The 14396-nt window shown below is 40.7% G+C and overlaps 1 protein-coding gene across 2 annotated transcripts in view; it reads left to right on the top strand.

Annotated features, from left to right (window-relative positions):
• The window catches only part of ass1 (argininosuccinate synthase 1), a 29410-nt gene extending 26259 nt beyond the window's left edge, over positions 1-3151 (top strand). For both annotated transcript variants that reach the window (XM_014409123.3, XM_076886529.1), the window contains 2 exons: positions 2620-2685; positions 2778-3151. In XM_014409123.3, the coding sequence (XP_014264609.1) occupies positions 2620-2685; positions 2778-2826 (115 nt within the window). In that variant the 3' untranslated portion in view covers positions 2827-3151. The remainder of the gene's footprint in view (positions 1-2619; positions 2686-2777) is intronic.
• Positions 3152-14396: the final 11245 nt, after the last annotated feature.

The following is a 14396-nucleotide window of genomic DNA, read 5'->3' as shown; positions in this document are numbered from 1 at the left end:
TGCAATTTTTTAAAGATCATAGATCTCACTGCATTTTATAAGATCTGTGTTTGAGATACAGAATGTGCATATATAGAATAAAGACACTATTTTATTTCAGAGGTGCTCCTGGTGAGCTTTTGCTTTCGGTATGTAATTTTGCCTCAAAGTAAGAAAATAAAAACTCAGTGATACACCTGAAACAGGAATACGCTTTTATTTTTTCTGTAGTTATCGATAGCTTTCTCCAGGTAGCTGAGATGGTGGGACACCAGTATAACCAGAGTAGCTGTGAAAGCTACCCAATAAAAGAAAAGGAGCAAAAAGGGATAGTGACAGAAGCTAAAACCAAGAGTGAAACTTAGAAGGGGATTTGCTCAATGAAAAGAGCTCCAGGACTTGGGAAGGTTCAGAAGTTTCAGCTGGAATTATATCTACTAAATCAGTTAGCAACAAAGCCTAACAGCCTAATACAAAAGGGGCTTTAAAATGGAGGCAGCGGGTTAGGGTGCAGGGGGGAAGTTGTCTATTGGCACTTTAGAAGAAACTTTATTGGATTATTCTTTAATTGAGAACAATGGATAAAACAAACTGAATGAAAACTTGATCTATTTCGAGAAAATGCAGTGAACCAGAACTTAAGTGCTTTCTATTGTACAATAAAATGCATAAAATCCCCTAAAAATAAGTGTTAATACACACTCATTGGCTACTTTAGTAAGTATTGCAGCACTGGGTTGGACCCCCTTTGCCTTAATCTTTTATGGCACAGATTCAGCAAGGTGCTGAAAACATACTCCTCAGAGGTTTTGGTCCGAATCGACATGACAGCTTCACACAGTCGATGCAGATTTGTCAGCTTTACATCCATGATGAGATGATATCCTGTTCCAGCACATCCAAAAAGTGCTCTACTGGATTGTGCAGACCATTTGAGTACAGTGAACTCATTGTCATGTTCAAGAAACCATCCTGCTGGAAGGAGCGATCAAAGGACAGGCACACAGTGGTCCTAAAGGGATGGACGTGGTCAGAAACAATACTCAGGCAGGCCCCAAAGTGTGCTAAGAAAATATCAAACACACCAACAGGCTGAACTATTGATACAAGGCAGGATGGATCCATGCTTTCATGTTATTTACGTGAAATTCAGACCATGCCATCTGAATGCTACAACACAAATCGAGACTCGTCAGATCAGGCAATGTTTTTCCAGTCTTCTCCTGTCCAATTTTGATGCCTTGACCATGTCTACATGCCTAATCGCGTTGACTTGCTGTCATAATATTGGCTGATTAGATTTTGCTTTAAAAGCAATTAACCGAGCGTTCCTAACAAAGTGGCCATGCCAGACTTGTTGGAATGTTTTCCAGTTTCTACAAAACATGTAAAACTACTTAACAACACATTTTTATAGATGTAATATGTCATTGATATACAAACGAGTACTTACTTATGTATTAGATGACAAGCTTATTGGGAATTACTTCTTCGTTGCCACTGACAGATGGACGTACCTGACAGCGATACACCTGGAAGCAGCAATCTCATACACACACACTCTCACTTATTTGCCACTACATGAAAACCTGTCAAAATCACACACACACACGCACACACACACATAGAGACCAGATTAGGCATGAAACCCCCGCTGACATCCTGTTGGCTCTCCACAGGCAACAGTAAACGGCGTCATTAACACAGTGGTAATACAGCCCTTCGCCGCACCCATCTGAGACAGAAATGTCACCCTCCTCGCTCTCAGCAGTCTCCGCTCTCAATTAGACTGCAGGGTTTCTTAAAGGAATACACAATCACATGCTTGCAGACACACAGGCACAAAGTGCTGTATTCTTTGTGGCCACTCACTCATAATGGTGTTCAGGTGCTGGGCAGGGAGCCTTGTATTGAGAGTTGATGATTTAGTTGTCGGCCTTTCTTTTTATAGTGTTTATCCTATCATTTGTTGGCAATTTCCTCTTTTGCTAAGTGCTTTTGAAGAATGAGTGCAAGCTGTACACCGGGAGTTGGGGGTGTCATAGAAGGAGAGGACTCAGTAAGGGAGTGTATTAAACACTGCAGGTAGAAACTGCTGTAATTACACAGCACACGGGCACTCTTTGTGAGACACAGTAAGAAGAGATGACTACACAACAAGCAGCCTCGACAACATGGGACAACGCACCGCCGCAAGTTATAGATTTACTACTTTTTCACAAGAAGTGGATAAACTGGAAGACAGACAGCAGATTACAAAATCATCTCAACACTTAGCTCACAGTTGATATGATGGGATTGTTTGTAAATGGGTTATGTGCGTCTTTTGTGTTCTTGTATGCGTGAGCGTGTTTTCATTCTGCTGTGTTGATGCGCAAGCAACTAAAGAAGAGCATTCAGAGGAAAATCAATTGGGACACTGTTTCAAAAGATTATCAATGATCCAGTTATCCCAGCGGTTGATGAGGCTCTGTCTCTCTTTATGTTCACGCCAGTGACGGCAAACACTTCAATCAGTTTGTTACCCCACTGTCCTCTAACGTTTGCCTTCAGTGTTTGGTCCCTCCTTAACTGATCCCAGATTTGAAGATTGCTCCCTGTTGGCTCACCTGCTTCTTTTCTGACTTCTTTTTGTTTCAGCATGGACGTGCAGGGAGACTACGACCCGTGTGATGCCTCTGGATTCATCAGGATTAATGCCGTCAGGTTAGCGTTCGCCTTAAAACCAAAGAGTGACTGTTTATTAAAGCCAGCTCACACCTATGCTTCATCCTTCTTTGTATATTTTTCTGCCACAGGTTAAGGGAACACCACCGCTTGCAGGGTTTGTCCAGCACCAAGCAGTAGTTGGTGTCAGTTGTGGAACAACACCTTCTTTTCTTGTTTTCTCTCTCCATGACATATTACAAACCAACAAATTTTAGTCTTTGTGCCTCTAGTATCTACCTTATGCCTTATTATGTAGTGTTGGTTGTATTAGCACAATAGGAAGCACATCATTTTCATAGTTGAAAGCACGTAACAGCAGGATTGGCTCACTCCAAAATATGAACTGTGGATAAACTCTTGATATGTATTTCTTAGTATTTGGTTCCCTGGAATTTTCTATTCTTGGCATCATTATTTTAATACCATGAACTGTTTGTATTCAAATAAAAAGGGGTGAAATTTCCTTTTTCTTTGTTTCTCTTCCACTTTTTGGTGTTTCATTATAAAAAGCACAAGTCATTTATGTCTTTGGCAGACTGTGTATTTGTTTTTTAGTTTTAATGCATGCCTGTTTAAGTCTTGGGGCCACACTCGGTGCCCCGAGGAAGCCGTGTCATATTTTACAATATGCAGATGTAAGGGGAGCGCTGCAGAAGTGAGCATAATGGTTCAGTGATAGACACTGAAGTGGAAGCAATGAGGTCATTTCTGAGCTCAAATGGCACAAGTCAGATGGAAGGAAAACCAATTGGACGCGATACATATGTATATTCGCCAAGCATGGCGTCCCCACGCTTACACGACAGAGGCAGGAGGGGGTATTGTAAGGTTCACTTACAGCTTTTTTTCTTTTCTTTTTTTTAAATTGGAAGGTGGTACATTGGTTAGCACTGTTGCCTAATAGAAAGAAGCTCCTGAGATCAAATCTAATCTGGGGCCTTACTACGTGGAGTTTGCAGGTTCCCCTTGTGCATGTGTGGGTTCTCTGCAGCTAAACCAGCTTCCTCCCGCAATCCACACAGACATGCATGTGGTTAGGTTAATTGGTGATTCTAAATTGACTGTAGGTGCGAATGGAAACGGTTGTCTGGCTCTGTGTGTTATCCCTGCGACAGATTGCCGACCTGTCCAGGGTGTACCCTGCCTCTCGCCATGTGATAGCTGGGACAGGCTCCCCTGCAACCTTCAACTGGATAAAAAGGAGAAAATGGATGAAAAATGGGTACGGTCTTTTGGATGACTATTTAAAGATCTGTGAATAGGTGAACGTGGTGCAGTGTCGCTCAACAGGAAGACTTGAACGGGAATTAACAAGATTAGGAAGGAAATCTATAAAATTAGCTTTAATGTGGAGATTAAGGCATTAGGGAACAAAACTACAACTGTACTGCTGAAAACACGAGTAAAATATGTGTATGCTAATGTGGCGGGTTATTGTTACAGCGGCTTTTCTGAATCAACTGAAATGTGGCAGCAGATACTAAGTGCTTAAGATGTCGATGTTGTATTGTGACAACATTTTGGAGGTCGACAAATTAAAGGAAATACTGACTTGTTGACCTCATTCCTTTGCCCCCTCGCAGCCTGGATACTCTGAAGGAAAAGGTCCTCTACACTACATTCCATTAAACCAAGGTTCATGTTATACCATGACAAAGCAGTGAAGAGCATTTCTCTTCAGTTTAAACTTTCTCGTTCACTTTTTTAACCTGGATAACTGCAGCCTGTTCAAACACCATTACTGGTATAAACCACTGGGGTCTAAACAGGCGCAAAACAAACACTGTCTAAGCCGTTTTAAGAGATGCACTGCAGCCCTGAACATTTCTATTAATCACACAGCAGAAGTGCATGTGAGAATGCAAATGTTAGCTGGTCTTCAGCCTACCGGCTTCTCATTATAAAGTCTATGTCATGTGGGATTGCACTGATGTGTGAATACATCTGAAATGGACCATTTGTGGTTCCTACATGTGGAACAGCTGTGGAAAACAAAACTGCAAAATTCATGTTAAAAAAAAAAACAGGTTAAAAGTCTTTGATGTGCAGTCCTTAAGCATATGCTTGCCCCCCTGGATTGGCTTTGAAAACCCTTAAAGGAAGATGTTACTACACTGAGCGATGACCCCTGCCCTGTGAAGAATCATTTCTATTCTGATGGGAGTTGTCTCTTCTTCCATAGAGCATCAGGCCTTCAAAGTAAATACAGTGGACACACTGTGATTGGAAAGCACTCTCCCTCATCATAATAGAGGCTTCTCTTTCTACGTTTTAGGTGTTTGCAATTTCATTTTATGGTTAGATGTAAAAATAATTCTATGCTGTAGCTGTTTCTCTTCTTCTTCCCTAGTTCCCACCACTGAGAGATGTCAGTCCTGTATCGAAGTGCTGGGTACGCTGTGGGCCTCATATTAGGGTCCACAGGCACAGGAGACCCCCCGCCAGGTCTAATGGGCAAAGAGGAATTCTCGGACCCTTTCAGTCCTGCAGCAGCCACTCAGCCACTGCACAATTACACGGCAGGCGTCTCAGTCTTTGCCTGGTCAATTACCAGCCAGTCCCTGCATTTACTGTTGTGCGCACACAGGTTGTAAGATAATCAGTGTCCAAAATTGCCCGGTTAGAATGAAGGGATGGAAGGAGAGTTATTCAGATTAGTCAGTCAAGCTGAAGGGGTGGCAGGAGGGATGGGGACAGCTATCAATCTCAATCTGGCTTCAGTGGTTGGAGAGGGGGAGGATTGTGGTGACCTTTCTGTTTTGTTTCTAGAAAGATATGATCCTGTGGAATTTTTTTTACTGATATAATAGCTTGCATGCATTTCTTTTCAGAATTACAAGGTTGCGTATTGAAGTTTTACTTAGGTGAATACTGCTCTATCAACAACTCTGCACGTGTGTGTGTGTGTGTGTGTGTGTGTGTGTGTGTGTGTGTGTGTGTGTGTGTGTGTGTGTGTGTGTGTGTGTGTGTGTGTCTACTTACCATATCACATGTCATATCCCATCCGCCACCCCCTCCCTTCTACCTGCCTGTCCGGCCAAGCAGGTATGAAAACTGTCCCACACCTGACCAAGGGAATTAATCATCCTTGACCCTGGACCAATTACCCCTCATTACCCACTATGTCTTCCTCTCAGGGGAGAGTTGTGTGACAATAGAGTGACATGAAAGTCAGCGGTAGCACAGGACCGATGGACACTCCTAATGGACACTTCTGTGCGACTGTGTCTTCTCAGGAGGCCAGGTTGACTAGCCTTCCACTCCCTGTCACTCTTCCGCAGCACATGTACAAAGGAGGCTATTGTCCCGGATCACAGTCCGCGACCTCTTGAGCTGAAGTGCAGAGGGCCGCCGGCAACAAAAGCTGGAAAAGAAATACTCAAAGGTGGTGATGATAAGAAGGTTTAGTTTAACTTTATTTAACCATTTGGTACAGCTTTCTAAGATGACAGCACTTTTAAATGGATTCTAAGTTACTAATAATTTATAGACCAGTTATGCAAAATACTAAAATCTCTTTGGATGAAAGTCCAAACTTCACTTCCATCTAGTATTAATTCAGCTGCAAATGTTTGAAATGTACAGTGATTAAGTGCAAGAGAAGGGATGGGTGGTGTTGCTAATGCATGATCTCTCCAAAGTGTACCCTACCTCTCGCCCTATGTCAGCTGGGATAGGCTCCAGGCCCCCTCTGCATGCCTGAATTGGACGTGCAGTTAAGAATGGATGGATGTATGTTTGTTACCTGCTTCAAACCACTGCTTTAGCAAACTGCTCTCAGGACTTAATATTTCCCCATCGCTATCTCTAAGTTGTCATGTTGCAGTTTGCTTCTTGAATTTGCAGGAAGCTAAGTTAATCGTCAGGTTTTTACCCATCTATTGTGATATTAATTTGTTGAGGAATTAACAGAACAAAGCGCACGAGAATGTCTGCTGTGTCCCCCCCCCCCCCCCCCCCCCCCCCCTCCCCCTTCAATCTGCGCTCCTCATCTGCCTGTCAGTGTGGAGAGAGAGCGATCCTTTTTTTCACTGACCTGTCCGCTTCAGCACAGTAAGACAGGAACAATGACCAAAGACCGTTAATTACCACCAATTACAGGCCAAAGAAGCTCTTGTTCACTATGGTTTGTGTGTAACCCAAGCCCAGGAAGCCGCATGACGGCTGTCCCGCTGTGTCTGTTCCTTCACCTGCCTCCAGAGCACCACATACACGCACTGTTCTTACCACCATCACGTCATATTTTATACCTACCTGGATTAATAAACACCCGCTTGTATCTGAATAAACTGGCAGCTGCTTTTTGTGCTCTACCATTTCACTTAATACTGCTTTACTTAGCAGGTAAAGGGTTAATGGACTGGTCCCCTGAGGTTAGTGTAGAAAGCTTATGGGCTTGGCAAAGATGATGAGGTCATTCCCAGCTAAGAAACAATAAGTGATTTGCAGCACACAGTAAACATTCTGCTGGGCTACTATGAATACATTATTTATATTAATATTTTCTGTGTTCACTGGAAGATCCAAATTGAACAGGACAGTATTAATAGCACATATATGAGGATAACCGCCTCATTGTTTTCTATACAGATGTGAAGTATCTGTTTTAACCACGGGCCATTAAATTGAATACTTTGAATAAACTGAGATGGGAGTGAAAGTTTCTGACACCTGTTGTATTAATTATCTAAATTATCTAATTCTGTGGTTCACGTGCTGGGTATAAGTGCCACTTATGCAGGCTAGTCTGAAAGCACTGATGTGTCTTTATGGGTCAGATGTGCGCTTCATTCATACTCCTGAAACTTGATCTCCTGCTGCAACATCAAGGCGACCATCTGTGAGGAACCATCAAAATAAAACCTTCCAGGCTAGCTAACATCCACGGTTCCTGTGTGTGTGTGTGTGTGTGTGTGTGTGTGTGTGTGTGTGTGTGCGCGCGCGCGCGCGCGTGTGTGTGTGTGCGCGCGCGCGTGTGTGTGCGTGCGTGCGTGCGTGCGTGTGTGTTTTTACCTTGATGTCAAAGCCTATTTTCTGGTGTCAAAGGACACCCATACATGATGTCCTGAAGATCTATAGACAGATGGGACCATTACGGTCAAAGCCCCTGGCTTTGTTTGTCCTAAGTCGGTGATGAAATATTGATGGAAAAATAGAAATATTTTGCCCGCTGCTCAATGTTGCTCATCTAAAAGGGTTAATGAGTGTGAGGACTTCCCTGTCTCCTCTTACAACCAAATGTAGCTCAACTACTCACTAACATTGACCGGAGTCTGCAGGCTCTGTGGGCCTAACAAGAATCGATAACCTTTTTCAATACCGGATTAAGTCCGGGTATAATTGCTCAAGTAGCCGAATCCTGACTGATGAGTGCGCTGGCCTGCATTTTACAAACTTTGGATATTGTCCGTCTTTGAAAAGATCAGAATAGTAGGACATTAAAAAGATTTTTGCCTATTTTCCTTCTTGCTGAGAGTGAGACTCACTTCTGTCTGGTAAATATAAAGCCACAACCATCTGCCAGTTAGCTAAGCCTGGCTCTGTCCAGACGTAACAAAATCCACCCTAGCCTGAGGTTTTTGCACTTTTATCTTTGCACAGATTAAGCAAACAAACTGTAACATGTTTGTTGCCTTTTGTGGTGGATTTTGTTCCAGCTGAACTGAGCCAACCTCTCTTGCTTCCCCTTCTTATGATAAGCTGGACTAACTCCCAGTCATGTAGGGTCATGTTTAATATAACAGTGATAGAAACACTGATCATTCACTGTCAATTTAAGTCAACGTATGCTTCTTAATCTGTAATTAAGGGTAGAAATATACATCACATCATATATTACCTACAGGTTTCTTAAGTATTTGACTAATTTGTGGATTTTTTCCGCAAACTTGCACAAATTGCTTCTTTTTAGCACACTAATCGCACAGATCAATACTGAGATGAGCGTACTGACTGTGATTCTCTTTACTTGGAGCTTCAGTACACTTTTATTGGCTACATTATAGCTTAAAGTAACATCTTTGCTTTGACAATGAGTTTTTTCCGACTTCATTTAAAACCTTTAAACTCCTGTGTTTGGATAATTCTTTGAAACTGGTTTGAAACTTCTGCCGTACTTTCACTGAATCCAAACCTATCAAAGTTATGACAAACACAAGCGCACACACACACACCATTACAATGCCCTCAATTTTGCAGGTCCCTCTGGGAAGCGCCAATGCAGCATGTTGATCTCAAATCAATAGATTTATCTCCCTGTGTTGCTTCCCTTCCCCTCCTCTCCCTGGGGGTCTGCTGGCGAGGTTTGTTTGCTGGCACACGCTCTTTATGTTCTTCGATCTGTTACTCTGTGAGGAGGTGACTGGATGAGGGGTTCAAGGTGGATGCTGGTAGCCTCATTCTCAATGAATCCCCTGGATGATGTAAATGTTTAATGGCGCTGGTTATTCGGTTGTTATGGCGTGTGTTATGATGGATGGTAATGCAATGTTTTCTGATGGTGCCTGAATTACACCGCAGGGTATGCAGGCTATTTGGGCTGGGTGTTTAACTGGCTTTCATTACTGAACTTTGCAAATATGCTCTGAAATTATAGTTCAAGCTGCTGCAGTATTTTCTGCTTCAGTAGTCATTTTAAGTCATTTTTGCACAGCGTCTTGACTACTAAACATGGTAACTTCACTCTAGCTTTCTTGTTATTGCTTTGATACTAAATGCACTGAGTGACCACATCTTTCTCATCCCATATAAATGTCTTCCAACTCACCTAGCTTAAACGTTTTGTGTGCCTTGTATTCTCCATGTTTACATGTAGATTTTAAAGCTGACACATTTACATTTGAAACCTAATTTGACAGAAAATTATTGTAATTTTACAACATTGTGCTAAATCTTGAAAATGGATCATAAATCCTGAAGCTATCATCTACATCAGGGGTGTCAAACTCAAATACACAGTGGGCCAAAATTCAAAACTGGAACAAAGTCGCGGGCTAACGTTAATATTTATTGAAATATATTTATTCATCCAGATATAAGAATGAATCTTTTCTTATGGACTCAAACACGTTTTGCTGAAAAACTGAATATGGAACAAGCAAAGCTTAACACTAAACAATATATATATTAGCTGTATAATACCAGTAGGCCAGCTCTGATAGTAATTTGGTATGGCTTCGCGGGCCAAATGTAATTAGGCTGCGGGCCAAATTTGGCCCGCGGGCCAGAGTTTGACACCTATGATCTACATGTAAATAATGCACTACATTACACAACACAGTTACAAATTGCATTTCATTTATGCAAATTAAATTTTGTACAGTATGACTGATTTAGTGGAGGAGTGCAATTTTCTATTGGAAAAACAACTAGTTCAAAGAGAATATTGTTGATTTGTAAAGATAGTTATCAGGTCACTAACAAAGTTTAGGTTGATGATGAACAAATTTTGGATCCATCCTTTCATGTTGTTTACGCCAAATTCTGGTCCTACTGTGCGAATGTTGCAGCAGAAATTGAGACTCTGGCAACATTTTTGCAATATTCTATTGCCCAAACTGAGGCAAACAGTTTCCTGTTCTTCATAACTGACTGCCTGTGAGGCAAAGATACTACAATATTAGAAAGAGATCCCAACAACCAAACAACCCATTATGAACAAGCAACTGGTGACGGTAGGAAGGAAAAAACACCCTTTCTACAGGAAGAAAACTGTAGAAAGTGGGTTTGCAATACTCATCACACAGGTCTTGTACCCTAAGTATAAACTTTATCAAAAAACACCCATTTTGAGCCTAATCTTAAAGGTCATTTTGAAAACTCTGAGAAGCACAAGTAAGCCAGCGGTCTGAGACTGAATTGCTCTAGTAGAATAAGATGGTACTATGAGGTCTTTAAAATATGATGGGACCTGATAATTCTAGATTTTGTGTGTAAGGATAAGAATTTTGAATTTAATCTGAATTTAATAGGGAGCCTTTCTCACCTTCCTCCTCGATTCTGATGCTCGGGTTGAACTTCACCAGGCTGTGTTGACCATGTATACATGGCTAAATGCATTGAGCCTCCACGTGACCAGCTGATTGGATGCTATGCGTTAATGAGACTTTGAACAGGTATACCTTATAAAGTGGCCACAAAGTGTACACATAGTGTTTTAGCTTTGGTGTGAGACTAACAGGGCTGCTAAGCTGTACAAAAGACTCATGTGACGTGTTTTGCAAACCATAAAGAAAGGCATGCAACCAGTTGTGAAAAATAGGTTTGAAAAGTTGTGAGATGGTGATAAATTATGCATGCTAAGTTGGGTTGTTTTCCTTTTTTGGACAGCCCTGGAAGATCTATGCGCCTTTGTATGCATGAAATGAGGAACACTTGTTTTGCTGTGCAGTATTCAGGGATGTGCTGCCACCTCAAAGCTGATCCAGCTGTATGCCTTGGCTGAGCATTATGTGATACTTTGCACCTCAGTGAGTATGAGCAACACAGCAGTAGGTGAGGGTTTTATCTCGAAAGTAGATTCAACACCAGCCGAGGACATCAACGGTCGGTTCCGCTTTTAAAATGCCTCGGGGCCCCATAAGCTGTGGGTTTAAAGTGCCGAAAAGAATTGCAACCCTGCTTTGCTTTGGGTGAATAAAAAAAACATTCAGTCCATTTCTGCAGCTCTGCCTGCTGATATGCTTTTATTTCTGTCATGCCTGGTGTTTGGCTTTGAACGGCGCCTCGTGTCATCCTTATGAAACTCTTTTCACCGGCTTGTTTTGTGGTGACAGCAGAAGAATTACCTGCAAAACACTCTTTGTCAGCTCAGTGTGCAGAGAGCTCACAAACAAGACCATTTAGCTATTATTTCCTCTCAGTATCCGTTAGACACAGCAAAACGGATGTTTATCAAGAAAAATGGGCGACTGTGGGAGAGGAGGAAAATAGGACAGGTGAAGAGAGAGGCCAGGAGAGAGGGATGGAGAAAAGACGAGAAGGGGTGAGGATGGGGGGGAGGGTTATTGGAGTTGAGGAGGGGTCATGGTGTCCCAGTGGAGAGAAATAGTGGAAAACATCCGTAATTTTCACTGCGGGATCCCGTGTAATTGAGTCATTTAAAATACAGATACAGAGCTGAATCAAAGCAAAGTGGCTCTTGGCGGGAGGAGGGGGCTGCAAAGTAAAATGGAAAAGAGGTAAAAACAAGGAGGTAAAAAGTGTGTTTCTCCTATTAGTGGGAGAAGCTGGTCTGTTTATCCTATTCATCTGTCAATCTTCTCTTTCAAGACACCGTGTTACCTGCCACAGATTTTCTTTTGTTTGTCCTCATATACTCTTTCAGTCAGCATTATGCTCCTGTTTTATGTTTTTTTAATTCATTTGTGGCACTGACTTAGCTTTTTGTCTCTGACTAGGTTCGTTTAGTCTTTGTGATGGATCTCCTATAATTTGACTGTTATGTTGCACTTTTTTTTATATCTCATTTATTTTAGTCAACAATCAATGTTGAATTGACTTAGCAAATTCTTTATATATAGCTTCTTCAGTTTCTATCATTTCTGATCACACATTTCCAGATAAATAAACACGACTTATAAATTGAGGAGTTTTTGGATTTTACGTTGTTTTTCATAAATAGAGAAAATGCTGATTTGATTTAGTAGCTTCGATTTTGTGAAGACATTTTTTAATTCTCGTTTTTAAATTTTAAAACGAGAGATAAACCTGTGGCGTGAGCAAATTTTGTTTAGACTGCAACAGAACAGCAAAAAAAGCAAGCAGCAGCACCTATGGAGAATAAGAAATGCAATAAAGAGTTAGCACAGCCTTCGTTTTAAAATGAACTTATGTGATCATGTAAATGAGTGTTAGAATGTAGAAAATATACATTTTACTAGCAGTGAAGTATTTCTGTGGGATTCTAGGATGAAAGTAACTTCAAGCACATAGTTTGCAAAGCAGGAAAACTTAACTGTCAAACTACTGTACAGAAAAAAATCACCAAGCATATATGGCATATTGTTTTCACTGAATTGTTGAGCACACCCAGGTGCAGACACACCTTACAGTTTGTGTCGCATGTGTGTGTGTTGCAGGTGTAAAGAAGTGTCATTATTCAGTAGTACTGTGTGAGAAGCACTGAGCATCTTTATAATGGCCATAATAAATAAAACCAATGCTTTCTGTTATGACAGGTGAACCAGTACTGCAAATACTGCAAACAGACATATTGTTGAACACCAAAAAAGTAAGAGCAATTTTTTCCAGCAACTCTACACCTCATCCCAAACCATAAGCAACACACACATGCTTAAAAAACATAGTTTAAGTACACCTACACTGGCTTATACAGGAAAAAGATAATAATATTACAAAGTAAGTAAATCATTAATCATTAATATTTAATATGAAGGTTTAAGTCCTGGGACAACTGCTCAAGGTTTAAAGGCTAAGATAAGATCTGTGATTAGAAAACTAGTTCCCATACTTGCAGCTGCATGTTTCTACACGCTGTTTAAAGGTGAGCTCAACATTTTTCACAGGTCATTTAATATATGGAATATTTGTTAAAAAATAGTTATGTAAATTCTTTTGTGCCTCCATCTGAAGGCACATGAATCAGCATTGTTTGGATGTGCAGACTTTAGGTTTAAAAGAATTAAAAAATAATGAGCCCCATATGCTTCGTACAGACAAAAACTTGCACCCATCTGGTAGGTGGTTAAGTTGCACTGTGAGTAATTCTGGCCCCTGATTTTAAAACTGCACAACCGGGGTGTCGAACATGCAGCCCCGGGGGACCATATTCAACCCAATGGCTTTGCATGGTGAGAAAATTGCAATGAAGTCATTCACTACACTTTTCTTTTTTATCATAAGATGCAATCCCATTACTGCTGTGGTAATGTGATGTTAGTATTACTACACAGAAGAAGTATTTTTAGATGTAGACATTTTGTTTCAGTAGGATTGATGTTTAGATTCAAAGGCTATGCATGATCAGTAAATGTAACATGTCTGTGAAAAGCACTCCGTAATTAAACTTTACATAATTACTCCTTCCTCTCCTTCACTTATTAAAGTAAGAATAAATTAAGGGTTTTATTTAAGGGGTTTTTTTTGCCTATGAAACACACTCTATAAATAGTTACTATAGTTACTTTCTTACTTATTTACTCACACTACTTGTTATTTATGCAACTAACTGTGAATTGATGAATTTATGTTACTCTCTTTTTATTCTTATGCAATGTTCATATATGGACAATACACTAGAGTGAAACAACAGAAAGAATGTGTTTAGGGTCATAGTGTTTGTTGCAAACTTCTTACAGAGAAGGAAGAAATGAAAGAAACTAGTTATGCAACATACAAAATTTACAAAATTGCCAAAATTTGAGTGAATGCATGATATGGATAATACAAAAAACCCAACATATTTATTACGTTTGAAATTTAAGAACAGCTATTTTGGAAATTGGTTGTGGAAATAATTCACAAGCTGTGGCCCTCATTTTTTTTTCAGATATGAAAATCATTAACGCTTCAGAGCCAAGGTTTATTTACTGCTTCCTGCTGCATGAACAATGTCTTCCTGAATGAAAGCCATGCTGGGATACCTCTGAGACCTCTGGATGAAACTCTAAACTATGTCTTGCATCCAGCCTTTAGAAATTTATGCCCATAGCAGAACTATGGCAATTATAAAGCAATTACAGTCTCAT

Source organism: Maylandia zebra, linkage group LG7, assembly GCF_041146795.1.
Source record: "Maylandia zebra isolate NMK-2024a linkage group LG7, Mzebra_GT3a, whole genome shotgun sequence".
Taxonomy (NCBI): domain Eukaryota; kingdom Metazoa; phylum Chordata; class Actinopteri; order Cichliformes; family Cichlidae; genus Maylandia; species Maylandia zebra.
Note: the sequence above shows the minus strand (reverse complement) of the source record. Positions and strands in the feature narration are given on the sequence as shown.